This window comes from Neodiprion virginianus, chromosome 4 (assembly GCF_021901495.1).
Source record: "Neodiprion virginianus isolate iyNeoVirg1 chromosome 4, iyNeoVirg1.1, whole genome shotgun sequence".
In the NCBI taxonomy this organism is placed as follows: Eukaryota; Metazoa; Arthropoda; class Insecta; order Hymenoptera; family Diprionidae; genus Neodiprion; species Neodiprion virginianus.
In genome coordinates this window covers 41,519,642-41,547,114 of record NC_060880.1, presented here as the reverse complement: position 1 = coordinate 41,547,114, position 27,473 = coordinate 41,519,642, and the positions used below count along the sequence as shown (strand labels likewise).

The following is a 27,473-nucleotide window of genomic DNA, read 5'->3' as shown; positions in this document are numbered from 1 at the left end:
TTAATAAGATGAAGTATAATAATATTATAGCTCTTTGTAGTGCGAAGATCTCGTAACATGGTTCTTAAGCTTTGGTTGGTGAATTTCATCTAGGGATGTTCCAAATAGTTAGACAGTTGTTTTAATATCTTATGGTTACAAGATTCTCGTACTTCGAGTTTGGTTAGTTGATGAAAACTCATCTCCGCATGCAGTAACAATAGTCGATAAAACATACGGACGTTCCGTTCGGATGTTACACTACGTCGCTAGCATCGTCGATGCAAGCGACAACTGTCGCTAGCTAGCGACAGCGATAATTGTCGGTAGAGAGTTACAGAATCCCGCTGCTGTGCACTTTGCGATTTTCGTGCAATAAAATGATACTACTTTTACATGCGGTGTTCGGTCTCCTTAGTATTACTTCGTGGCTTGGACCGAGCTTAACGGCCTAAAAAGGAAAAAGAAGTAAATGGGTTAGGTTAGGTTAGGTTAGGTTGATCCTTGGTATGACGGGTATCCTTAAAGGATATTTGAGTATGATCGAAAACAATGCGTACCAAATACAGTTGAGTAACCGCTGAAGCATCTGTCACCCTTTGCCGATGATGTTCAGTTGTTATAGAAGTCTCTATGAACCTCCCCCACAACCTAGAATAAGCCATGTCATAACCATTAATTTTGGGAGTGATTTTCATTGGAAGTAATTAGTAACCTGTCTTACGAAATTGTGCTGCAATTGAAGTGAAATGGATCGTGCACTCACAGTAGAAGAGGCTGTAATGCGATTCTACGCGACTGGAACCAGTGAAACTCATTCATGGCTCTTACAGATACAGGCATCCTTCGAGGCTTGGAGTTTTGTTTGGGACTTGATCGAACCGACCAAGGTGAATATTTACATAACAGAATTTCCTTGTGTGTCATCAAATAACATATGGGTCATTGCATTACTTCCAACAATCCAGAGCTGGGAAGTACAATGTTTTGGTGCCACAACCCTATACTCGAAACTAACTAAACAATGGGATCAAGTTCCAAAAAATGAATATTTGGTACTGAAGGATCGCCTGCTCGATGGCATCAAGAAAACAGAAGCCCCGATGTTGGTGCTTTCCAAACTGTGTCAAGCGGTAAGGTCCTCTCGATATACCCAACGGATTGTTCGGTTAACTTGTATCACTGGTGACACAGATGGGACGCGTTGTTTAGTTCTATCAAAAATTTGCTTCAAATGGAAAATCCCTTTCATCCCTGGCGATAATGTTCTAGAATAAGAGCCCTAAGTGAAATTTATCGCACTAATCTGCAGGGCAACTTTGTTGAGTAAGGAACATTGAACAATATATTTAATAACTTCAGCTGGCCGTGGTTCTCATTAATATTCAAGCATCGGAGGAAGGAAGAAAGGAGAGTAAAAGCTTGGTTGAAGATGTAATCAGCAATTTGTCTTGTGATACTCCTTTAATGTTGGATCTCCTACTAAGAGTTCTTTCCGCTCTTCCTGTGGAGGTAAGTATCCACAGTGGCGGATTAAGCCTAACCGTCGCCCTAGGCTTGTGCACAAAAGCTGCCCTTTTAACACAGCGTAGGTTCGGTGAAATGAAATAAAATACTTGATAGATCGAAAATGATTATTATCAGTTTTTATCAAATTTTATTTTTAATTTTGCGAAGCAACCGTATATATTGTTCCAAATAATGTGAAAAAATCTGTGTAAAATGGGGATGCGACCAACAAATATTCAGAGAGGGCTACCGTACATCAAAAATTAAAAAAAAAAGAAGAACTTACGTAGCTAAGTTTTGCATTTTTGTTACTGAAAATACATGTTAAAAAGATTGAATGAATAACAAACTTATTCGAAATATACCAGAAATAGTACGATCTAATCATTTCTGAAAAGTGTTGATAGCAATAATCAATTGAAATTCATCGACTGTACAATGTATAAGCTGCGAAGAGTTAATAGAATTAGTGATTGATATTAACGGTTGTGAAGAAAAATATTGACTAATACTATCTCTGTTCCAATTGAAATATTTTTGTACGCTATTCAGTCTTTTCGAAATGTATTTTTAGTCACAGAGATGCAAAGCTGAAGTAACGACGATTAATTTTTCATTTTTCCATGTACGGTAATTGTGTCTATATATTTTCCGAACTCATTCACATTTCACGTAGATTTTTTTTACATAATTTGGAAGAATATTTTCCGTTGCTCCGTAAAATTGAAAGACAAAGCGGAAAGTACGATTCAAAAATTAACATTGCCCTACTTCATTAATTTATCATTTTATTACGCTGTCGATTTCGCATTTGAAACCGGAATCAACTCTCGTTGGTAATAATTTCACCCTTTAATTTATCTAAAATATAAGAAATGTTTGTAATGAGTATACGAATGTGTTCAGTCGATTAATTATTTTTTAGGATTTTTTTTTTTTGCATTGGCTTTAAAAGTTCTCTGATTTTTCGAAAAACTCTATTAAATGCGTTTCCATTTATGTGGAGGTCAGCTATTTCCCTGAACCATATTTACTTGCTACTTAAAAAACATGTCGCTCCTAAGTTTTGCCGCCCCCCGATTTGTGCCGCCCTAGGCTATGGCCTACTCAGCGTATTGGCTAATTCGGCCCTGAGTATCGAACATGTGCATCTGAAGCCAGTAGCCATAGTTATCAGTCAAGCATGCTAAATCTCTTTGACGTAAAATACTTTAACACAGTTTTTCACCAACGGCACTTTAAGAACACCAACTTTCCTCGGAACGCTTTTCCTTTTACTCTCTCTTTTATTAAGGACTGAGAATGCAAAACGATTTCCCACGTAAGCCACGTGTTCTCTCCACAAATGCTGCCTTGACATAGATATATGATACGATGTACAATTACGTAGTTTTCTCAAAATACAACTACTTGTATTTCCGATAGAGCCTGACGATTGATCCTTGCTGAAGCAGAAAATATATATTTACTTTATTAAATTGTAGAGAATACGATGTTGCTCTGTTTCAATGATCGACGATTGTGAGAAGAGTGCATATTTACACAAGTACCAGAATCAAGCTCACATCATTGGATACGTTGGTGGCATGATTTGCAATCGGGTTAACTTGTTCCTACTAGACACGGCATTGACAGGCACGTGTGCACTGCCAGATTATAAGTATTCATGATTCGCTTGTGTAAGTAGGTACTATTCTTTCGGCACAATACCGTATCGTATGCTGATATTTTTATTCTATGTTTTTCTATTTCTGTCAGTTTGAAAATTGTCACGGTACGACGAAGACAAAGATTAGGCAAAGCCTCATAGCCAGCTGGCAAAGAGTTGCCCTGCTACTTCTAGATGTATTTTCAAACTTGGATCACGTTGTAGCTGGGAGAAACAACCAAAAAATATTTCTCCTTGGACTGGAATGTGCATTGTCTTGGCTGAAACTGGGTGAGATTCCTCTTGAAGCAACGAGTCATTTATTCAAGCATTTTCTACAAGCTGCCTTGCATTATGCACCCCGGAGGTATGGCGTCGTTTGATACATCATTTACACTGTGATAACAGTTCTGTCAAAATTGACATCCTCGTTATCCATATTTTCCCAGAGAAATTGATTTGGAAGCCAGTAGTGGATGGGAGGTTGTTCAAGAATGTTTAAATCTGACGCTGAGAAACCCGGCTTTGGTCAGTACGCCTGTTTTGTTATGGGAATGGACGGAGGGGTTGATATGGTCGGTCCGTCAAGAATGCGGTCAAGCTTTTTATGATATACTTGGAACATTTGGTCATGCGCATAGTCGGACGTTTCTTTTGGCCTTGAGCGGAGAGGGTGATGAAAAAAAGAAATGGGCTGCAAAACAGCTGGTTGAGCTGTTACTGGAGTGTTCAGAGCTGCCCGGTCGCTATCCCACGGAAGAAAGAAGCAGCTGTATACCATTTGGATTCTGGTACAGCCTGCAGGACGACTTTTACGTCCTGGATCCACCGGTTGAAGCTCGGGCATTGCTGGCTTTAAAACCGGTATATGCCCGTCTCGCCCAGGCTTTATTGCGCAAAGCTACGCTTCCCTTGTCAGCGGTGGAAGCCGGGGACGAAGACGACAGAGAGCTTCTCAGATGTTACAGACAAGATGCTGCCGATACTCTGGCCTATTGCTACAACGTACTGGGTGTAGAACTGCTAGAGCTACTAGGTCAAAGGCTGAGTCAACCTCCGGACAATTTCGATGAATGGAATCAAGTTGAATCCACGCTGCACGCTTTCAAAGCTTTGTCGGGCAGCATCGAGTCTCACGAGAGGCGCTATATACCACCTCTCCTCAGCATTGTCTTGTCAGAAATACCCTATCACAGATATCCCGGCGAAGTACTTTCCAGTGCTTGTACGGCGATTGGTGCTTATGCAGAATGGATTGGAGAGCATCCCGACCCGTGGCTGGAGGGATGCCTGAGACTAGTCGCATTGGGATTAGCCCAGGGTCCCGTTACCGCTACAGCAGCTAGCATGGCGTTGAAAGACTTGGCTCGAGAATGTGGCCCACACCTGGCACCGTTGGCTCCGTCGGTACTCGAAACTATTGGGTGCACATTGCCAAACGTGCCACCCGGGGGTTGTGTAGGTCTTCGACTAATGTACGCTGCTGGAAAGTTGTTAAACTCGTTACCTTCTACGGATCTTCAACTTCAACATCTTGATTCTACCCTTGGTCCCTGCGTGAGGCGATTGCACGAGTTGTTGCAGCTGCCGCCGTCCAAGGCTCGAGGTTCCGTTGTTAATCAATTGAAAATGGCGACAACCTTGTTCTCAACATTGGAGGGCCATGTTGGTAAAGCGGTGCTAGACGGGTTGGTGCCGTTATTCAATCGGATTGTCACAGACAGCGAATGGGGAAAAGATTACATGACTCTGGAAGCTATGCACATCTGTGTGCAAAAATCTCTTTCGTCCCTTCCTCACCCAAAAGCCGAGGCACGCCCTCTGCTTCTGCTACTCACTACCTCTTACAAGACGACTCCTCACCCGGCGGCTCTAAATTTATTACGTCAGCTAGTTTTAGCGCTAGGCAGAGATTCTTGCAGCATTATCGCACCAGTTTTTGCTGAGTTGAACGGTTACACTTTAAACGGAGTTGCCGCAATACAAACAGCTGGAGGTAACCTGTCCGATCTGTCGGACTTGCTGCAGGCGTATCTTGTTCTGCTTGCGCAAATATGCAAGAAAACTTCTCAATTGCTACTCGACATCCCGCAACAAATTCCTGAAACCTTACGATGTGGTGAGCAAATATTTGATACCCGTGAATTTATGCGGTGGACCGAATTTGTACCAAAGATACATCACCGTTAACACTATTTCAGGAATTGCGTGCTTGTCTCTTCCTGAGGTGGGAATCGCCAAAGCTGCTGGGAGTTTTCTTAGTCACGCCATTGGACAATGCCCACATTTAAAAACGTTCATCGAGACCTTTGGTCAGGAACTAGTTTGTACGATTCTTCGTTGCGTTGGTACGAGAATCAGCTATTTTTTATGATTTAAACTATTATACAGCCACTCAAAGAGTGCGATCCTAATCGTTCCCAACAGTTCAATCATTATCCATGTGCAGAGCGGTCTGAACAATAATTACTCCAGGCGATTGAAAATACTGAAGCCAACCAATGAACTATTCCGGAACAAGTCATCAAATTTCATTATTCAATTGTATGTTACGCAATGTATCATGGTTTTCTGCCCTACTAGGCACCGGACCCTTCTTGAAATGTGCCTGTTATGAGGACGTGCATACCCCTCCCCTCCCCTTCCCGCCCCGTCCCCCTGCCACCGTGATTATTATCATTATGATGTAATAACGTACATGATTTTTAATCCGCCGGTTGATAATTATTCAATGTATACGACAGGTGGAGATGTCGCACGCTGTAGCCTGGAGCCTCACGCAGAAGTTCTTCTAGAATTATGTATTTCTTACCACCAGTGGACTACCCAGTGGCTTCGAGTGGCTTTGTCGAATGCAAACGCTCCTCCGGTTAGCCAAGAACGAAAGGATATGTTCATACGGGACGTGCTGCGCGTACGACGCAATAAAGGACGCTTATGCGACATACTTAAAGATTTTGGTTTGGTTTGTCGCCAATCGACTCCCGGATTGATTCAATGAAGCTTGAAATTATTTCATTTCAAACGTCATACAGCAACTAAGTAGTAAGAATGATCAGTAAAATTGAGATTATTGTCATTGTTATACCATGCTGTATCTGCTGATTCAAATCGTGACATTGTTTGGGTCTGTTTGCTGTGAGATTGGACAAGTTGTTTCAACACGCATCATTTCTGTTCTATATAACTCTGAAGCGTGGATAAAGTCTAGTACCTGATTCATAAATATGTTCAGAATATGACTTCTTATTCAACGATTACAGCATCGGCTATTCAATTAGCCCGGCCAATTTGACAGTTATACATGATATATTATCCTAATTAATTTGTATGGACGAAGAAAACTCATCTGGCTATATGGATCTGCACACAATTATGAGATCCGGCCAACTAGTTTGGCGAATAAATTGACATGTGTTTTGGTTGTGCGATCCTGTTGAAAAAACAACTGTTGTCCCCAGTTATAATTACATCTGTACGCCTGAGCGATATATTTTGCAAATATACTATATAGTAAATATTAGCTCCTGATTTAATAATTTTTACCAAAGAAAATCGATCCAATTACAGAAATACCGTCGTTTTCCGAGCTTGACCAACTCTTTTCCAAGGCCAAGAGCAATAGAATCATGAGCCAAAACCTCGAACACAACCATGTAATTACCGTCGGTTGTACAGTGAAATATGGGTACTTGGGGGGTGTAAATTTTTATCAATTTTCCGGGGAATTGGTACAGTAGGTGCCAATTTTGCGTAATCCAGTTTTACAAAAGAAATTTCTGGCTTCTGCCGCGGTCATCTATTGCATTCGCAGTGAATATAAAATAGTGACCGCAATCGGCGAGCCAGGGTCGAACAAAAATTTAGAGATAACTTTTTATTCGGAAAACTGAATCGCTAATAACGAATTTGTATGATCGACTCTAATTTTCATTTGCCGAACGGCCGCACGTGGGATCATATTTCTTTAAATTTGATTCAGTAGAACTCGAACTGCATGGCCGGGTAGAACTGATTTCCGCTACATCGGTTCTCTGCCCTGGTATATGTTCGTTCGATATTTAATAGCCTCAATTATCAGGCTCTAAATCAATCAACTTTTTTCGTTATGCACAAGTTGCAGAGCAGTTTCCTCCATAAATATCTTTATGTACCAGTCGACTTGCTATTTGATTCGCGAAAATCGTAAATCGTCTAATAATGTCTAATGACTAAAAACGATCGCAATTCGTTCAACTAATATATTAACTATAAACAATTTGGATTCAATAATTCCCATTTCAATGGTTGCGTGTAATTGCCGTATCATGCGCGCGCCGTTATTATTGTTGCCAATTGTTGTCCCAAGAGTTCACGGGTGTATGCATGAAAAAGAATCATTCAAATAACCGTAACCTGAACGTAAGGATTGTGCATGCGTCATATACTGATGATCTTGTATACACTTCAGATCGCCGAATACCGAACTATTATACACACTTTGGACAACCCGCATACTGAATTGTGAGTGAACTGAATAATTTTAAGGAACAACGTACCTTACTTTTAAGACATTCTTAAAAAACACAAATATTGTAAAGTATTATTAATCGTTTGACAGAAGAAATCTGACATACCAGCCATGTAAATAATTCAATATATTTTGTCTTACAACTATACACACGATGAATGAGACCCAAAGAATTGAACTGCTTCTCAATGTCTGTCACTCGTATATTATTTCCGTTATTTTGATCCGGCTCCATTAGCAACTGAAACAGAGCCAAAATTGGCAGCAATTCGCGATCTCCTCTGCTTTGCCGATTTTTGTTGATGTTTCAGTGGATTCTGGAGCCCATTTTGTATATTTTGTGGCCTTGGAGTGTCTGTTGTTTTTGATCCGGTTACCTGGATTCAGAGAATTCAATGTGTGAAAACCAACAATTACAATAGAAAAGAGAAACTGACAGCAAGGCTGCACATGTTTAAACCGTCCGCAAAATATGATTATAGGCTCGGGGGGGTGGGCAATCATTTTAGGTGGACATAAAACCATAACTTAACGGTCATAATCCATAGTCGACACGGTAATTTACGGAGCACCAAGGGCAACTACATTCATCCAGATAACGGTTGGACATGATCCGCTAGCATATATTGATCTTGACTCGCGATGACGGTTAAAAAGTAAATGAAGGTTTTTTTTTTCTCGTCACAATTTTTCTGAACATATAGTAAACCTGTGTCAAAAATGAGACCAACAACGGAATTGTATGGTCAAACAACGTTAGCAAGCATATCGGTAGCCAATGGGTTAGTTTTCAGTTAGCAATTAAATTTATGTAAAACTTGAACATTTTTCACAACTACACACGTAAACGTGTTCCTATCTATGGGAGAAGACGAAAATGTTCACTCTAAATGCAAGCAATCAACTTCCTTGCAACCCACAGGACGAACTATCGTTTGCCTTTGGCGATATTGGCATTGGATCGATTAAATTGGGGCCCTCCATTTCGATCAATCCTTTGAACTGCAGGACAATTACTGTTTTACGTTTTTATGCGCGTCATATATTTAAGGATTGACTAACCGAAATACTTTCCTGACCTGGCCATGGCCCTCGCCGTTTTTAATTTCATTTCCCTCTTAGTATGTTATGGGGTGCTAAAAAACTTGAGGTTTGCAAGGTTTCAATTTAAGCAGAAACAAGTATTGACTAACCAGTTGAAATACTCGTGGCATAATCTGGACACCTGGTCGCAAGACAGACAGTTATAAAAAAATTATCGAGTATAGTACATAAGAACGTAAACGCCCAAAGAAAAAGAACAATCAAGCGTCAATGCAATATGAGAAGATCAGTGACTAACAGCGAGCTACACATAGAGAAACTGAGATCAACACAACAAGCAGATTACATTTCATAATACACGAAATCTTGATAGATTTACGAAATAGTAGCTTTCAAACATTAAAAATTGAACTCAAAAAGTGGATACTCGAACACGGTAGAAATTATTATGACAACATAATCGAATGAATACACATATGTTTAGATACCCGTTACTGTAATATGCACAAACGAATAGTAACAAAACATCACATTTGTATTTGATTAGATAGAGAGCAAGGAAGTATGATGGTCTCTCATTCCTTTCCCTGCCACTCCCCAGCTTCCAAACAATACAAAACAAAAATATCACGTTATGTTGTAACCCACATATATATATATATATATATATACAGCATTAACCACCACATGATAGTCGAACCAAAACCCGCTGATACTCTTGAAAGGTCTATTAGGGGTATCAAGAATATTGTAAGAAACAGAGAATGTAATGACCCTAAACTCAACCAAAGTGAACTAGTAATCGTTCGATTAGTGAAATCACAGTTAGCCATTATTAATTTTCGTGATATTTACCAGGTGAATTCATTCTGAAAAAATAAAGGAGAAAAAAATTGAGCTTACGGCGCAGATATTTTTTCGAGAGATGCTAGCAAATTAATATGAATTCAGAAATCCCACCAAAACCGGGGGAGAACCTGAAAAGATTAACAAGAAAATGTCTTTCATCGTGATTTGAAAATGAACTGCAAAATTCCCATGCCAGAGATTTCCCTTTGTTGGCTGATTGTTTTCTTGATTTATCTGTTATTGGAATAGAATTTTTTTTCCTACTTAGTTATCAATTTATTGTATCTTCGCTCTGGGATCAACATTTTTGTTCACTCGCTAAAAGCATACTATATGATTTTCATAAAAGTTGATTACTGCTATCGGTGATTTTCATAATCGACTGATCGCTACTGTGCTAATTTCTTTTTTGAAATGTAATACTTGGCGGGTGATGTCCTTTATGAAACCTTGAAATATACCACAAGGAGAATGGAATTGAAAATGCTGAAGGTAATGGCGAGATTGAGATATCTTAGAACGCTCTGTGTATTCACCTAGAATAATGTTGTTTTTTTTTTCTTTTTTTTAGTTGCTGGCGAAATACTAAATTACACAAATATTTAATGATAAATGCTGTATCGAACCTTTGATGTGGTTTCTTCATTAGTTTCAGTTTCTTTCCTCTCTTGTTGCTTGCGGTGCAAGTTGTCAATCAAGTTTGCAGTACCGGTTATATTTCTTGGGTTTGCACTGCGATGCTGTTTCTGTGCTTGTAGCGGTACAAAAGCGGCAGTTTTTCTCTGCTCAGACTTGTTATTTTCGGTTCTCCAATTCTTGGAACTATTTCCAGTACCAGGATGAGGTCTTTGCTGAGGTCTGGTCTGAGAAAATGTTGGCAACAAACTCGAATTATTTGGACTTTGCGGTACATTTGAACTACCATTGAATACGCTCATAAACGGATTTGGCACCATCATTGGTGGCATTGGAGGTGGACCGTTTATGATTGGTCGAATATTTTGTGGATGTATTGCCCTGTGACGAGTGTTGTACCACTGCTGAGGAGGCGTAGGTAATATATTGACACCTGGGTCTGGTATATTGTTCAAGTCCAATTCCTGAAATTGAAGCACGGTATTTCGTTAGAAATTTTAATTGACTCTTGAGTTTTTCTTCCAATGATGATGTTTTCCTTACCGTATACGCTCTCTTAGCGGCACTTTCAGCGGCGAGTTCCCTGCTCTGACAGAACTCACCACCGAACGTTCTTCCATTGGGTAAGAAGATACGTGCGCATACGAAGTTAGTCTCTTTGTTCGGTGAATAACTGTAGCGAGGCATGCCCATACCTTTTAGTTGAAAGTATGTCAACAGTTGCGAACAATAGGATACTGTGTTCGATTTTTTAGTATTTTCCACTTGTCTGGCATGCTATAAAAAGCAGTTATATTATCAATCAATTGCTAATACCTGATAGAAAAATCACATTCTGGCATTGAAAAGAAATCTCAACATCTGTGCAGGTTTTAATTTCTACATATTTTTCCCTCTTATTCTTTTTTACCCGATTATGAGGAGTCGTTGCTTCACACAATATCTGTAAAAGTCTAATTTAGTCGAAACAATTTTACTAATTTCGAGTTCAAAGATAGATGCAAAGATTTCATTAAATGCCGAACGTGTTGGGTGTATACCAAAACGTACATCGAATAACTGTTGTACCAGAGGTGGTGCATCTGAAGATTTAGATAATTGTGGGAATGCAGGAGGTTTGTTGGATGATGCAGTATTGTTTTTCGAATTATCATCTGAGATTTTTAACATCGCTTTCAAAAAAGCACTGGGATCTTGAGGCTGTCATACATAATCATTATTGTTAGAGAATTGGTATTGTTACCTAAAATAGAAACTAAGAACTATGCTATGTAACAGGGTTATCCACTATGTAACGTCATGCGTCAGAATTTAAATGGACGAATTTTGTTTCCGTGCACACTCTCCTGTATCTGTCAAAAGATGCGACACCTCCAACTCCGAGTGTTGCTGTAGAGTCTTAATCAATTTGTTAGTATTGGTGAAATTCTAGAACCGGCATACAGCACATCGCATGCCGCATCCACCAATGTTCGACCGACGCCCCTTTCAATTTCCTTACCGATTTTTCACTACACTCTCCGAGGCAGAAGTAATACTGGACGTTGTTGCCAGTTTTTCACCCAATACACTTTTTACAATATAAATTTTTCGACTATGCCAATTTTAGCTGATAGACATATTTACATGTGTCTGTCTTCACCACATTGTCAATGCCAAATGTGGTTGACAGATTTAAAAACTCTAATTGTTGTTGTAGGGTTCAAGACCTTTTGTGTTCAAGTCTAGTTTTCAACTGTCGCATGCATGTCTGGTATTCTATACTCAACCCTGAGATATGCTTGAAATCAACAGGTCTTGAAACCTAGTTCCGAATCTCTGTAGAGATCACTGCGAATACGATCAACTTTGCTCCAACCTCACCGGTGCAATTTTCAAAAAACATATAGTCAAAATCCTGGCTCTGATCGCGATCGCAACAATTCAAAAAGCAGTCATCGCATTTATTATAGTTGCAAATAGAATATTCTGCATTTCATGAAAGTGTTTCGTTATTCTGTTTACTATAGAACTTTCATTCGAGTAAAACTGCGTTTGGTGTGAAAGTCTCTGATTGAATAGATAAAAATGAAAAATCAAAGTTTAAAAACGGTAACAATAGACACGACGATGGAGAAATGAAACCAACATCGGCGACATCTAGTTAGAATAATATTACGATATAAGGAAATTTGGAGAAATGGTAGCTTAGGAAAGATTTGGAGTGAGGTCGAGCGCATCTTGAAAAGCCGCCTACGTCGGCACTATTTAAGTCTTGGTATTTACCCAAAGGTGAGCTTCCCTTGGCTGCTTGAGTAGCAAACAGAAATGGTTAAATTTTTCACTTACTTTGACCAATTTCATATGTACCGTTAGTCGCGTATCATCGACGAATAGACGAAATTTGTATGTAAAGTTTATACTATAAAATCAAACCCACCGAATTGGTCACAGTACTCGGCGTTTCCTTCGATTCGGTATTTGGTGTCATTGGTAATTTCTGCTGACTGTTTGAACCACTGGACTTCTAAACAGGCGTATATCACTGGTAAGATATTTGAGTGGTATCATTAACAGTTGCACCTTGCGACAAAACTTACCTGTAACCGATGTAACTCGTTCCACAGAGCTTGAAACTCTGATGATCTTTGTAAAGATTGACCCTTACCATCCTGTACAATCTGTGCTGTTTCATTTTCAACCTGTGTGCAATACGAATGAATATAGGTGTGAATCTACATTTATAGTATCTATTAGCTTTTAATAACCACTGTGATTAAATTTTTAGTGTTTCAAAAATTGTAATCCAGTTTAAACATTGAACTTAGATTGAATATTTTGAGCGACAGAATTCAACTTGTAATGGTAATTAAGAGCTTCTCGCGGTTATGGACATGATTTCAGCGAGAAATAAAAAAAAAAACCAGTCGTCCTTGTTAAATGTACAAATCTACGTTCAATGATGAAATGTCCAAAATCGCCCAAGTGTATATTTTGAACGGAGGTGCTACAATTTCCCACAACAATGCGGGCATTAATCAATATGATTATTAATTACATGTAATATCTGAACTATGGACAAGGAGATGAAATGGCTAACTTTGTGTTGACAAGTAATGTGAAATGCCCTGTGGGTAAACGGTAATGTCAGAACATTGGGTATGTAATTGGGCAAGCTCGAGAGGTGCATCGCTGACACAGAGACGACTGCTAGCACGGTACGGATGAAATGATAGGAATTCTCTGGGAGGCCCAGCCATGCGAGTACAGGCGACCCCGTGATATACCGGGATTGTCAAGCGATAAAAATATCTGGTTCACATTTGATCCAACTTCAATGCGGAAGCTTGAAGTCTTGTTACTAATCTCTTTATACAGTTACTACACAATATGCATCCATATTCATACCTTAGAATTTGATTGCTCCTGCGATACCGCTCCCCGTGCTTTGCTCTGTGCGTTGACATTGTCCTGGACATTTGTCTCGGCGGTAATTTTGTGGTTGAGTTGTGTTTGATCACTATTTTTTTTCATTATTTTCATCGGTGATACAGGAAACTGCATTTCACCCTTGACAAAGGCTGGGGCAAGGCCACCCTGGCTGTTGAACAAGGCAAAGGCACTCGTATTCGAACGAGAGGTATGATTTCGGGAATTCGAAGGCGACCTCCACGATGACGGTTCGGATGTGTCCACATTCGATTTGCCTGACTTGACATTCTCAGCTCGAAAACCATGGGACAAGTTTATGAAATCTGAAGGAGCTAGCCTATAACCGCGATTGGCTGAGCACATATTCAATGATAAACCTCCTGTAATAATAATCATTAAACCGTACACAAATCATATTAGAAGTTGAAAAGGCTTCTTATTCATACTGTGTCATTGTGTGCAAAGTGCCTGTGGGAGCCTGTGGTAAACAAATCGGCAGAATCTGATATGCGTCATCAAAATTCGTCGGCGAACCTGCCGTGCGACCATTACAATGAACATGATGGCTTGTTTACAACAGCCCCCGTGGGAACTTTACGCAAAACGACACGGTGCGTGTGAAACGTGACGGATGCACGCGTCTGAAATAACAAGGATAATGCAGTTTATGAAGCAATGTATGCAAATCTTACCTACGAATTCCTTGTCGAATACAATGTCGTACATTAAATCAGAAATCTTTTCTGTTCTCTGTATTGCAAAAATTGTACCTCTATATCCAAGAGGCACGGTGAAACTTTCTCTGACACTGACAACCCTGTCATAAATTTTGTGTTGCGCAGTTGCATCGGGAGGGAAGTTACCCATGTGAAGACTAGGCTTGAACAATAAATGTGGCTTGACTTGCATCATTACGGTCTTCCCGGTTGGGGAATTTTTTTGGGATTCAATAAATGCATCCACCACTCTTTCTATTTCCTCAATATCTTCAAAATCCAGACTCTCAGTCCCGCAGCTGCAGCTTTCGATGTTGTAAAACGGTTGTTCCTTCAACCAAGATGATACAGCACTCACCGTCATACACCTACATTGCATTGATACATATATATTTTAGGTACAGGGGATGGTATCCTTAATTCTTCTGAAATTTGATATTGATAAATTTTTCAAAAACCAGTCTTACTCCGGTTCTGTAAACAACTCATCCTCGTAGTAGATGTCATTTGTCACGTTACTTGCCAGTTTTTCAAATAACAAAGGAAATTTTCGCATGTAAGCACGTATCAAGTCGATAGCCTTTGTACTATATAACCACTGGCCGTTAACTTTTTTCGTATAACCTGGCACCTATAAAAAATTGGAAAGATTTATAAAAATCGCGTTGAAATAAAAAATTCTCACGAATCCAGTGTTTAGTACCGATTGCGAGTGCGGAATAAAATTTTTGCACAACAGCGATCGAGAGAAAATAATGATTTTTCTCTACCGAAGATGGCGTTGTAGAAATAATTTTTCCACTTGTAATTCGTAGATACAACTATTTCACCTGATCGCACAATACACGGATATCAAATACTATAAGCCTATCTCCAGACTATGTGCACTCGTCGATTTGTTTGATACTGCTGTGATAAAAAGATTCATCGTTACTTACAAACTTGTTATCCTCGAACATTACGGGATTTATACCAACAAAAGATCCACTGCAACTAATCTCACAGTATATGTAGAGGATATTATGCATAGGTTTACGAGCATGACCTAAATTAATTCGATATACGCAGATACGGTGAAAGCCTTTCACCGTGTCAGTCATGATTTGCTAATGTACAAGGTATTCAAAGATGTGTTAAGGGGATCATAGATTAACTCGTACCTATCTAGCAGAACTCGGTAGGTAAAAATTAAAAAATCGGACTGCTCCTTTTTGTTATTTACATTAATGATATGAGCCAGGTAATACTTTATTCTAAGTTTTTATTACTAGTAGTTGACTTAACAATCTATGAACCTGTGAAATCCACGAAAGACGCGATGCTCCTGCAAAACGACGTGGATAGTGTTTCTGACTGGTATGAAATAAATGGTCTTTAATTTAAAATATGTAAATTTATGTAGCGTTATCAGTTCTTCGAAATCCTCCAGAGCATATTCTGGGGGTATAAGCTCTACTCATCGCCATTAGCTCATGTTACTCGGAATGAAGATCTCAGACTTGTATTTGACGAGAGGTTGAGCTGTATACACCATGTTAACTACGTGATGAATAAGGAGTTGAAGAAGTTGTGCTTTATATCAAGAGTAACGATTAATTTCAAGTATGCCGAAATGATGGTAACTCTGTTCATTATGTTAGTCCATTCAGCATTGATCTATGCATCCACTGTTTAGTCTAGCTGTGTTATGAAACTTATAGTTTTTTCATCGAAAAGAGTGAGTTCCTGAATGGTGTTGCTCTTAAAATGAGCAAATCTATGTCGAGATTGGAGTACGATTACAGAGAGACTTTGCGATAAGTTAGACTGTACTCATTAAAATCATATCATACTTCGTCGCTTTAAGTTAAGTAGCATCAAGTCTCAGCATTTAACTTTCGATAATCTTCTTACTTTTAAAATATTAAATGGTGATCTTAGTTGTGACTTCATCGCTGATTTGTTTGTAGTAAGAACTGTTGACTATCCGATTAGGAATCCTCGTATACTTCGCGAAGACCTAACAGCATATAGCAACTACTTATATTTTAACACAAGTCATCGCCTTATTCGAATTTCGAATGAGCTATCCCTAAGCATTCGTTCTTTAGATAATCTAGAATCTTTTAAACGAGAAAACCGGAAAATTAATCTTAATATATCATAAAACTCAACACTTAGCCTCACCCCCTATTATATTTCTGTTATTTCTGTATGCACTTTCATTGTACATTTATTAGCTAGCTACCTACACTGGTTTTAATTTTGACGTGTACAAAGGGATTTGAGTTCGTATAATTTATAAATAAATAAATAAATAAATAAATAAATACTTATACAGATACCGTATGTACCTTCAAGATTTTAAATAACATAGTCGATTGTGACTCTGCCCTGAGCATATTCGAATTTCTATTGGGGGAACGACACTTATACCTAGCTCAAGCTCTGGGCACCTATCAGATCAATTGAGGCGCAACGCTGATCGGCCTCTGAGAGACTCAGTATGATCTGTAACGAAAACTCTGACTGGGTTACTCTCTTTCGCAGATCTATTGGAAGATTCATAGCACTGTGCAGAATAAAACTGTGGGTTTACAAACGAAGTATCCCCAATATTCGTAGTACCTAATTACTAGCTGGACCGGTTGGTGTTGAAGATTGTTTTAGTTCTACCGTGTGTTTCCTTCGCCATATTCCACAATTCACTCAAATTTATACTAAATCTGTCTATTAGAAACTGGTCACTGCACGATTACTAGTTATCATCACTTACGAAAAAAGCTGATTTATTTTTGGTAAGACCGGTCACTTCTATAGTCTCTATTTCTATTCGTACGGATATTTTTTGATTACACGTCCAACCGGAATTAATTGCTTTATATGTATAATGGGTTCAAACCCATGTACTCAATGAATTAATAAACAAAAAAATAAATGAATGTAGGACAAAATGCAATGATCCGTATAATGGTATAGTATGACTGATTGTGTGCGAGCGGTGTCTGGAAATGGGCTATTTATCTACTGCAGAGAATTCAAATGTCAAGAAGCTGTGGTGATTTGAAGAATCAATCTTTCGATATTCTGCAAGTAATAGCAATACCACACTCAGTTTTCGATGGTTTGATGGTAAATTTATCGGGTTATTATCAAACAACTTAAATGTGATAGGATACCTCTTGGTTTTTTTTGTTAAATTTCAAATTGAGTCCCAAGTTACGCTTCGGATTTTCTAATTGCTCTCTTGGCCCTTGCATGACGTAGATAGAACCGGTGATGCGGCTCAGCAAGTGGCTATTAATTCCCAGTCTTTGAGCCGCTATACTGCCGTGCATGTAGCGCGATTTTGCGTCTGATTGTGATTGTTTTAACAAATCCAAGTTTGGCTCCTCGGTGATCCACATGGCTAACTTGACTCTGCCAGTTTTCGTACTAGTACCACCTTCCGAGACCTATTTGAAAGTAATGATTTAATGCCAACTAGTCATCTAGTAGGTAAATAGATTTAACAACGACTCGTTATCAACTTAATTCATCGTAGCATTTTCAGCCTACCTCGCCCATAGCTCCGTAATGCGGGTGTCCCAGCATAAAACATATGCTCTTTGGTGTAAATACTTCCCCAATGTTTTTGTACTGTACAAAGCTAGAATCGTGTACGGCTATATCACCGACGGTTGCCTGAAGTGCGAAAGCTGACGGTACGTCGCTCCATTGTTTTTCCAAGGACAATTTTCCTTGAGTGCCAAAAATATAACGTCTACCCGTCATCAAGCACGCATGCACTAAAACATCCGTCTCTCCTACATCAATTCCCAACCGGTTCATGTAACTACAAAAGATACGATTAATGATACGTTGCGAATTGAAATGATAGCACACGCTATGAGTGTATAATATGTATCCCAAGTGCTGAACATACTTTTCGCTAATCGCCCTCTTTGACTGGTTCCATTGGACGGATAGAGGCCCTCTCATCTCTTCTTTTACTATAGTTTCATTTCGATCAGCTGACAAAGTGTATTTCACCTCACGATTGGATATAGCCACAACACGTGCCTCGACCAAATGCGGCCAAGAAACAAAAATACTCGTCCCTAGTATTTGGCCGGCCAGGTCAGCCAAGTTTCGTGCATCGGATGGCACGATTTGTAGTATCATATTTTCACCTCGTGACACTTGTTCGAAAACTTTCACCTAGAACAAGTAAAACGTATATTCACAGACGCATTGTGTATGACGTAGCAGATAACATTTGTCGCGGTGTGATAAAACGATCTCTATGATATTTGCTTTTCACAGAAAATGCTCAAGCTTAAGATTTTGAGTACCTTGGCTTTGCGTAATTCAGCTGTGTGATTAATGTGCTTCAACGTTGGAAATCCTGGGAAGTAAACATCCAGTCTTATGCCTGGACATAATCCCTTTACTAGTTTTTCTCTCGGTACAATAATGTCTTCCCGATTGATTAGTTTAAGCTTTGCGTGATTTGTAGATAATTTAGGAAAATACTGAGGAGCTTCGTATAAACCCAAATCTTCTGTGGTATGGTAATAAACGTACATCGGCCCATGGGAATTTCGTTGTTTCTCATCAGGTGTTAACTTAGCGTAACACGGCTCCATTGCTGTTTTAACATTTTGAGGTTTTTCATTCGCTTACGTATTGGAAATTATTTAATTATTGATTTCAAATTTTATTGAATATATCCATAAAAATTATATATTTGCATCTACAACTGTAAGATTATTGTTTGCGCGTTTGGTTCACTCTAGAAATGCTATCGGTAGCAATATTTTTACAAAATGGTTCACAAGAAACTGCATCACTCAGCATCGATTGCAAACTTTTGTCAAAGTGGAGAACGAGGTTGTCGACGGCATACAATAAAAATGCCTGGGGGTAAATTCCTAACGGGAATTGGTATGGATTTGAATTGTATGGTGTATTGGGAATGGGATAATGCCTTAAGTAAAAACGAATATTCTTGTTAGGCTGAATTTATCGACGTTTGTTAACTTGGCTTTACAAATGACAGGAGCTGTTGAAATGCATGGCCTGTTCATTTCATTTCTATCAAATTTTGGATTCAATGGTTTTCGTGGCTGAAACATTGACGTACAAAGACTAGAGACCATCACATCAATTCCAGTATTTTAAACTTGCGTAGTAATTAAATCGGATTATAATTCATATCACACAAACGGCAGAACTGTTGGCGAGCTTTATACGTTTCCGTCCAAAGGTCAGAGTATTGTCAATTTTCAAGCTACAGACATTTACGGGATCCACTTTTCGACCATCGCATTATAAATAGTATGCTAATGTAAGACTGGGTGACCATCAAGGCTGTCAGCTTTTGCTGCAATTTCCTCAAACGTCATATTGCCTACTGTGAATATTTGCTCCACGGACTCCTCTAGGTCACTTGAGATGGTAACATAAACCCTTGGGGTCCGATTCGACAAATATTTACAGTATGCGTGTGATTGATCTTTCTAAAAAATTTTGTGTACTGCCCTGTGTGCATACAAATACAACAATGAATAGAAATGACATCCATCATTTTATGTTCAATGTATCAGCTGAATAATTGGACTACAGATAATATTGTTGTGTTCCAAGTATAGAAGGGTTTTTGGTTACCTTCCAATAAACTTGTTTCTTCGATGAATGGAATAAGGACGACAGCCTCCCACTCTTGCCGTTTCCCATTCAAGTCAGTTTTGAATTCAGCTGGATAGTAATCTATGATCGGTGACTGTTCGCCAATCATTAACGATTCAAAGGGTTTTGGCAGTAATGATCTACTGGCCGCTGGCAATACTGCCAATAGCTGTTGAAAAGGTAAAAATGGTCGGCCCATGTCAAATTCCAATTTCAAGTCTTTAAAACCCTTTATATCGGAAATATATGGCGCGTAGTGATGCGGATAATACCACGACCAACTGCAACACCCGTTGTAATAATAATTCAGATTCCACTGAATCGCTCTGACGTAACATTCCGCTTGCGATTTCAATACATCTCTGAAATATTACAAGTCACTTATTCATCATGGCCACACGTTTCAATTGACGCGAAACGATAATTGATATTGGTATAAGAACAGGTCCCAATAACAAATAATTGATTGCCATGCGAGTTTACAGATCGTCAACTTGCTAAGCAGGAATAATGAAACGCGACTTTTTTGTGAGCCACCCTTAATTTATTATAACCCGTCAATATGAACACTCAATCGTTGTAGAAGAATAGATGATCCACACAACTGTTTATAACGGAATGCAATATGTCAAGATCTTTTGTCAGGTTGGCATTCTTCTATTCATGTAGTAGCCATGGCACGTCAAGTTGTTCGAAAAAGCATAGTGACTTCACGTCCGCTGCTTGACTGAGCTGTGCGATAAAGATGAAAACATCCGATGAAGTTTGCAATTTCAATAAGATGGATCGGCCAGATTTAGAGTCAGTCGAGGTCAAGTGGGAGAAAGGCTGTGTAATGCGCTGATATTTTTTTGCCTAACAAATCACCAGCCACGACATCGATTTAGTTTGGTGCAAACCCAAGTTAAAAGTGGAAGATGTATCCTTGGCATTTCTTTAAATCAAATATACTGCTTTTTATAAAAAAAATGATTTACTTGCTAGCTGCGGAATGCAAATAAGGCTTACATCCAGTATCCCCATAGTATAAGAACCCTCAAAATTAGTATTATTATCTTTGCAGTTGAGGAAATGGGAGCCTATATGCCAAGCATATACAGGTACTGTCGGTAAACGGAAATACACAGTGACACCCTTACCATGGATATTCCCGACACGTCGACACTATCGGACTACCTATTCTTCTCACACCTTGAGTGTCATGATTTTCAAGATGAATTCCTCAAAAGTTTTTCATAAGAATAGGAATTTAGGCGTAGAGAATCGTAATTAAAAGAAATTTGACCTGTCATTCGTTAATCGTATCATATGTGGGAATACACTGTTATTCTGTAAAATTTGTAAGATAACCGATTTTAAACACAGGGCTCAGAGTTAGTACGACGCCGAGAAAATTATTATTAATCATCAGCAAATTTATGTTTCCAAATAAACAGATATACATACGCATCGACATTTTCATATTCCAACTTGTTCATATAATAGTCACGCTTGTGTTGAATAAATTCCATGTTATAAACCTCGTTATCCGAATCGTCATCCATGTCTAATGGTTCTTCTTCATCAGAATGGCCCGAAAACTGTTTGACAATAGATTTACATTGAAAAGTTGAAAGGAATAATATTGATACATATCTTGCATTTTACGTCAAGTGGCCGACTTTTTTGAACAGTCACCGATTTTCATCCCTATTATGTATTTTGTACTACTAATAGATATAAGTCTCGAAGCCAAGCCAAAGGCCACTGTGTGATTCTGTTGGCTACTTAGCAAACGTGATAGAAATGCTGTTTACGAACAGGCTGTTACCATGGCTCATGTCCACGTTGTTTGAGGAGGAAAGCTTATTTGTCTACAGTCTACTTAATTGTTTATGGTGATTTTTATAGATATTTTCACGTTCTTTCGAGCTATTGTACTTACATTTCTACCTAATTTCAATATGGTATTAAAAAACATAGTCATAAGTTGTACATTTATCTTTCAAGAATTCCACCAATTTTCAAATTCTTGGTTTTCACTTCTACAATGGGCTAAAAATATGCCCAACATATGACTCAAGCGACAATGTTGTATTATTCTTTGTTCAGTGACTATGAAAAAAAGGAATCCAAATTAACTAAAGAAATTTGAACATTTTTTTCCATTTTCTAAAAGTTTAAAAGCACCTCCCATATTCACCCTGATTGGCAAAGTGGGATTGTTTTCCCTTTGGTTGATATTAAAAAAAAAAAAGAATTATGTACTGAAAAAAAATTGTTCTATAGAAAAATACTCGACATGCAACTCTGGATGAATGCAGCTCCTTGGACGTGGGTGGGTAATTTTTAACAAAATTTTGTCAATTCGAATTTTTTTTTTATTTTTTTTAGTAACCACTAGACGAAGAATAATCCCAATTGTCACTTGGTATATATGTTAAGCATATTTTTAGTCTATCTTAGGTGAAAAGAAAGAATCTCAAAATGGCCAGAGTACTTGCATATCAAAAATACAACTTTTCACAGCATTTTTTAATACCCGTATGTAAAATAAAAGCACATTATATTCCAGCAAATTTTACGGTGTTTAGATGTTAGAACCCGGTGTGAACAAGCCATCGAGAAATGAAATCTGAAATTTTATTCGAAAACCGTAAAATTCAGTCCAATTTGACAGGGACAAAAGAAATACACGCGCGGATCCAACAACGTATAAAAGAGTTCTAAGCAAATACTAATGAAATCCCCACAATGAAACACAATAAGCAGCAAAACTGCATTCCCTACAAGTATTAGCATCGATTTGTGATTGCGCATTCGAAGAACAATGTTTACATACCATATTGTAGGTAGATTTAATTAAATCTTCCAAATCTTTATTTCCCGGATTTTTTGCTGAGGCTTCTGACGCATCTTCAGAATTGTGAGAAGTATGCCTTTCCGTTTCATTTGGCCTTCGACCGGTCTTGGATTCGAAATATTTTAAATCAGCATAATGCTCTGCAAATTGTTCAATATCCACCCGACTTAGACGTTCCATTAATTTTTCAAAGCGATCCAACTTCAAAGTACCGCCCTCGTTTATGTACCCTGCAAGACATTGCATTGTTGTATCAGCAAATATGATTAAAGAAGCTCGATTATGATTGATTATTAGATCCGTTTTAGCCGATGAGGTCAATCAAGGGAACTGAAAATTTAGTATCATATTGAGATAAACAATCATCAAAGCTACCGGCAAGCAGAATTATTGAACCAACCGTCCAGGGTAGGCAGCACTTCCATGTAAGCCAAGTATAAAATTGGCAGGGCACCGTTAGCGATATGTAAATTTGGCAAATTTGGAATAAAATCGTTTCCAACCAGGAAACCCATTAGTACCCAGTCATCGATAATTTTCTCAATGTCATAGTCAAATGAAAGTTTATCCTTAAGTGAAGAGAACTCGTGTTCGATATATTCTCGCATTACTGACAAATGAAGAAGAAAAAATGTGGTTTCCTCAGGGGTGGACACTCGCTTCTGTTTATTTCCAAACTTTATTTCTTCCCTCAGCAAGGAGAAATGAGGTTCATGCGTGCACAGACCCAGCATTATGAGATCAGCATCCAAACCGTACAAGCAGTGCCTTGTGTTACTGTCATAATTCGATTGAGATTTAATATATCTAATGTAATCCATGATTTTGTGCTCTCCTTCACCTGGTGTCTGAAATAAATTTTTAGGTGAGGAAATAGCACGTCTCGTCAAAAGAAAACAGTTAATCATGAGAATTCCAACTGAATATATTTCAAAACAGTTGCGCGATGTGACGTATTTATTTTGCATGACACCTGATATGAAAGTCTGTAGAAAAAGCTAGTGGTATGCAGTAACCTCATGTCCGCTCAGTATCACTTTGCACTTCTGCCAAAGTTTGTCCGTTGTTATTTTGTAGGTGACAAAATATTTGAGTTGCTCATTAAGACGTGTCATGAATACAGTTCCTGGTGTTATACAGTTGGAGTCAAATCGTGCCTCCTTCGGAAGTACTTCGCCCTTTTCCTTCGCTTTGGCTTCTAAAACCTCAGCTTCTTTAGCCGAGCGAAATCTGCGGCCCCTTTGTTGATTCATCTTAGCACGTGGTGCTACACCGTCGACCGCCATAAAAAATAGCTTTTGTGGTTGAATCATGTGAAACAATATTTCAATATAATGAAATATGTCCCGAAATATTTTTTCTTCCGATATACGAAAGTGGGGATCCAAGTCATTCGGATGAGAACATATGTGAATAATGCCATTCATATCCAAGTATAAGTTGTCATATTCAGGTATCTGAAAATTGAAAGATATTGTTGAAAAATGATATGCTTTTTTGCAGAAGCTGTGGCATATACTCTTAGAATAAACTTTGGATAGCCGACATCTCTACCAAGGTCAAAATTGAAACCTAGTATATTCCTGCCCAGATACAATAAGTTGCAGCCATTTGTAATAAATTACATTACGCCTGTTCTACTTGTTTTTTGCCCATTTGCGAGTAATTATGAAAAGATCTGATTATGTTACATGATTTACTGATTAAAGTAATTACGAATTTCATTGTTTTAATGTTTTGGAACATGCACAAATTTTTGGATTATGACAGTCTATGTCATTCAAAATAATTTGGCTTTCGGCGATAAAATTGCACATGCAAGGAATGTTTCAAAAAACTCATTTTTCAATGAACTGCGTCAAACACTACTAGCATGTACATTTTAATCTTAGAAGGCTAATGCCATTTTATCTAGATGTCATACATGGTATATTGCCCAAGTATCATCTGCACTAAATTGAACAAAATAATATTCATTTTCAAATCTGAAAATGTCTTCAAAAAAGTTGCGGTTATAAGATGTCTTTTACATTATTACAGGTTATTGAATTTTTCTCAACCCTTAGTTTACAGAACAGAAATTATTTTGCAATATTCATCCGTTACGTTAACGTTATAAGACTTTAACCTGACAAGTCTGCAACATGCCTGACACAGACTTGTTAGCTCCGATGTCGAGTAACAGATTTAGTTACGATAATGTTCTGAGGTCGGCAGAGTATTCAATCGCTGCGATAGATTTCAAACGATATAAGCTGTTACACGACTGGAATCAACAAGGATATCTGATTGATGAATCATAATCGTGTGCAAGTATCGGGCCAGTTTATTGAACCAAGTATTTGTAATCTCGGTATTTGGACATGGTATGAAATGGACTGATCACCAGTATGCAAAAATTAAGACCAAACCAATTTTTTTTTAGAAAACAGGCTGATTGAAAAATAAGATCTGCGATATTTGTGAGAGCATGAGATCAGCTATGTCTCATTCATTTCGTTCGAGAGATAATTAATGTACATTTGTAGATGTGGTTCGATATTGTGATTTCGTAAGAGCATCATAATTGTTCAATTATAAACTTGTATGTACACACCTGATATTCCCTGACAACCTCGCTGAGGCATGGATATCTTTCGCTCATATACCTGAAGAATTTTGGCACGCCCATTTTTATGCCTCACGTAATGCTAAATTAGTATCAATCGTAAACTTACAGTTAGCACGCTTAAATATTACTTTGATGGTTCACATAAATGTATTTTATATTGATAATCACGTAGAAGACGTGAAACATAACCGTGTGTAACACCTGACCAGATGCTTAGGGTGCCACCACATGGAGCGTAACTTGCATATTGTAGTGATTCTGGTAATTTAAACGAAGTTACGCCATTCACATGAAGCGTATTTCATTTTGCGCGTCATGCGTAACTGATACAACCAATTGTATGTGACGTCGGAACGGTACCTAGTGGAAATCTCCAGATGTTAGACACCGGAAACATTCACACGCAGCTACAGCCAGACTCACATCAGTAGTTTGGGTCACCAATTACCGATTAAGTATTGAAATACACCGGACAACGGGCATTCTGTCGCTCTAGTCGAACGAACCGAAGAGGGAGAAATTGTTGGATAAAAGATTTAATTTGGCTTACCTTTTTGAGAGTATTCTGGATGCGATGACTTGTAGATTGGTGAGAGGTTTTAGCGGAATAACTGACTTTAATATTTGGATATTTTGACTAAGTTTGGTTTATTTTATAAGTTTTGATATTTAAAAGTCACAAAAACGGAGTTACACAGTGTAAGATCTTAAACTTAATATGACAAAATGGATTTTAAGCTCGCTAAACTTTTGGGCAGAGTAACGTTGTATGAAAGTTTTAATGCAAAAGGCTAAAGGATTTTACCGCGAGACTGTACCGGAACTAGATGACGAATCTGGAGGTAGAAACACAAGAGGACGATCGAGTGATCGGTCGCCCTTTTTATAGGGGTCGATCGTTGCGCAGAACGATCCCCCTCTCTAGTTTTTTGGTCGCCTTTGCGCACCTCCCCTCTTTTTCTAGGAACTAATTAGGTCACGACATCCTCGCGCATACATGCCTGTTATCTTAGTTCTTTAGCTATTACTATATCGTAGGTTTTTACGTATGGTATATCGCTGCTTGGTGCGGTGGTGTAGGTGCGTGGACTTTGTTCCGTAGTTCTCCGAATTGCGTGAGCTTTCCGTTGTGGCGCCAGCCCCCTTTGTGGCGCCAGCCCCTTTTGTGGCGCCAGCCCCCTTTCTGGTGCCCCTCAGCCACTTAACTTCTTCCTGTCTACCTCTTAATGTTTTTGCTATCTTGTTCGTTACAAAGCCCATATTTCATTCTGGTTACCTGTCGTTTGTTAGTTTTATAGCTATATCTATATAGAATTACATATGTATTATAGTCGACTACTGTCGTTGAGTACCATAGCAATTGTTTATGAACATAGTTTGTTATTTGTTTAACATTATTAGAATCGCGCTGCTGCGAATATCCTTAGTTGTTTGTGTTATAACTATCTTAACAGATTTAGAGTATTTAGTAATTTGATGATTCATAGCTTTAGAGCAGGTTTACATGTGTGCTTTTGTATATGATTCCCTTCTGTAGTTGTTAATTCTTATATTGATATAAATCGGCTTGGAAGCTTCTAGAACGTTTTCGTTTCGTCGGTAAGTTTCCTAATGTATTCTCTAGGTAAGGCTCTGTATGGCTCCACATTGGAGATCTGCATTGCCTTCAAAACGTTGCGCGTGTTGCCTACAATACGGCGTTGCGGAAGAAGGTATAGTTCATGCTGGGTAATTAGCATTCACGGTTTGATGGTTTTGCAGTCTCTGGTTTTATGGGTTATTGCAGCAGTGCTATCTTTACATTATATTGGTTATGCATTTATCTATGGTTTTACAGTCTTCTATACTCCAGGCTATATAGTAAAGCGTATGTTGCTTATAATATAGCTCTCAGCTCCGAATGCACAAATGGCATTGTTGAGTGCTATATAATAATTGGGTATAATTGTGTTAGTTAATTATAGTGTTAATATGATGGTGATATATAATAACGCATAATAGTATTATAGTTCTCTGTAGTACGAAGATCTCGTAACATGGTTTTTAAGCCTCGGCTAGTGAATTTCATA

The 27,473-nt window shown here is 38.4% G+C and overlaps 2 protein-coding genes across 6 annotated transcripts; one reads left to right on the top strand and one right to left on the bottom strand.

Annotated features, from left to right (window-relative positions):
* The first annotated feature begins 393 nt into the window (after positions 1-393).
* LOC124304118 (importin-13) lies at positions 394-22,577 on the top strand. 2 transcript variants are annotated; one of them, XM_046762163.1, is made up of 8 exons: positions 394-869; positions 948-1,112; positions 1,342-1,491; positions 3,247-3,503; positions 3,586-5,255; positions 5,338-5,484; positions 5,881-6,005; positions 22,491-22,577. In XM_046762163.1, the coding sequence occupies exons 1-8, from the start codon at positions 729-731 to the stop codon at positions 22,560-22,562; spliced, it is 2,727 nt and encodes a 908-aa protein (XP_046618119.1). In that variant the 5' UTR covers positions 394-728; the 3' UTR covers positions 22,563-22,577. The 2 variants fall into 2 exon arrangements, with proteins under 2 accessions (XP_046618119.1, XP_046618118.1); XM_046762162.1 differs by lacking the exon at positions 22,491-22,577 and having other exon boundaries at positions 395-869; positions 5,881-6,659.
* On the bottom strand, positions 7,707-25,640 carry LOC124304117 (5'-3' exoribonuclease 1). 4 transcript variants are annotated; one of them, XM_046762158.1, is made up of 20 exons: positions 25,390-25,640; positions 23,810-24,250; positions 23,194-23,641; positions 22,773-23,023; positions 21,398-21,531; positions 19,931-20,313; positions 18,616-18,911; positions 18,207-18,481; positions 17,840-18,116; positions 17,461-17,736; positions 14,770-14,933; positions 14,279-14,670; positions 13,563-13,966; positions 12,755-12,856; positions 12,595-12,681; positions 12,441-12,461; positions 11,226-11,375; positions 10,719-10,952; positions 10,166-10,639; positions 7,707-8,023 (listed from the first exon to the last, which is right to left on the bottom strand). In XM_046762158.1, exons 1-20 carry the CDS (start codon positions 25,462-25,464, stop codon positions 7,862-7,864), a joined length of 5,046 nt encoding a protein of 1,681 aa, XP_046618114.1. In that variant the 5' UTR covers positions 25,465-25,640; the 3' UTR covers positions 7,707-7,861. The 4 variants fall into 4 exon arrangements, with proteins under 4 accessions (XP_046618114.1, XP_046618116.1, XP_046618115.1 ...); XM_046762160.1 differs by lacking the exon at positions 25,390-25,640 and adding an exon at positions 24,922-25,067; XM_046762159.1 differs by lacking the exon at positions 12,441-12,461.
* Positions 25,641-27,473: the final 1,833 nt, after the last annotated feature.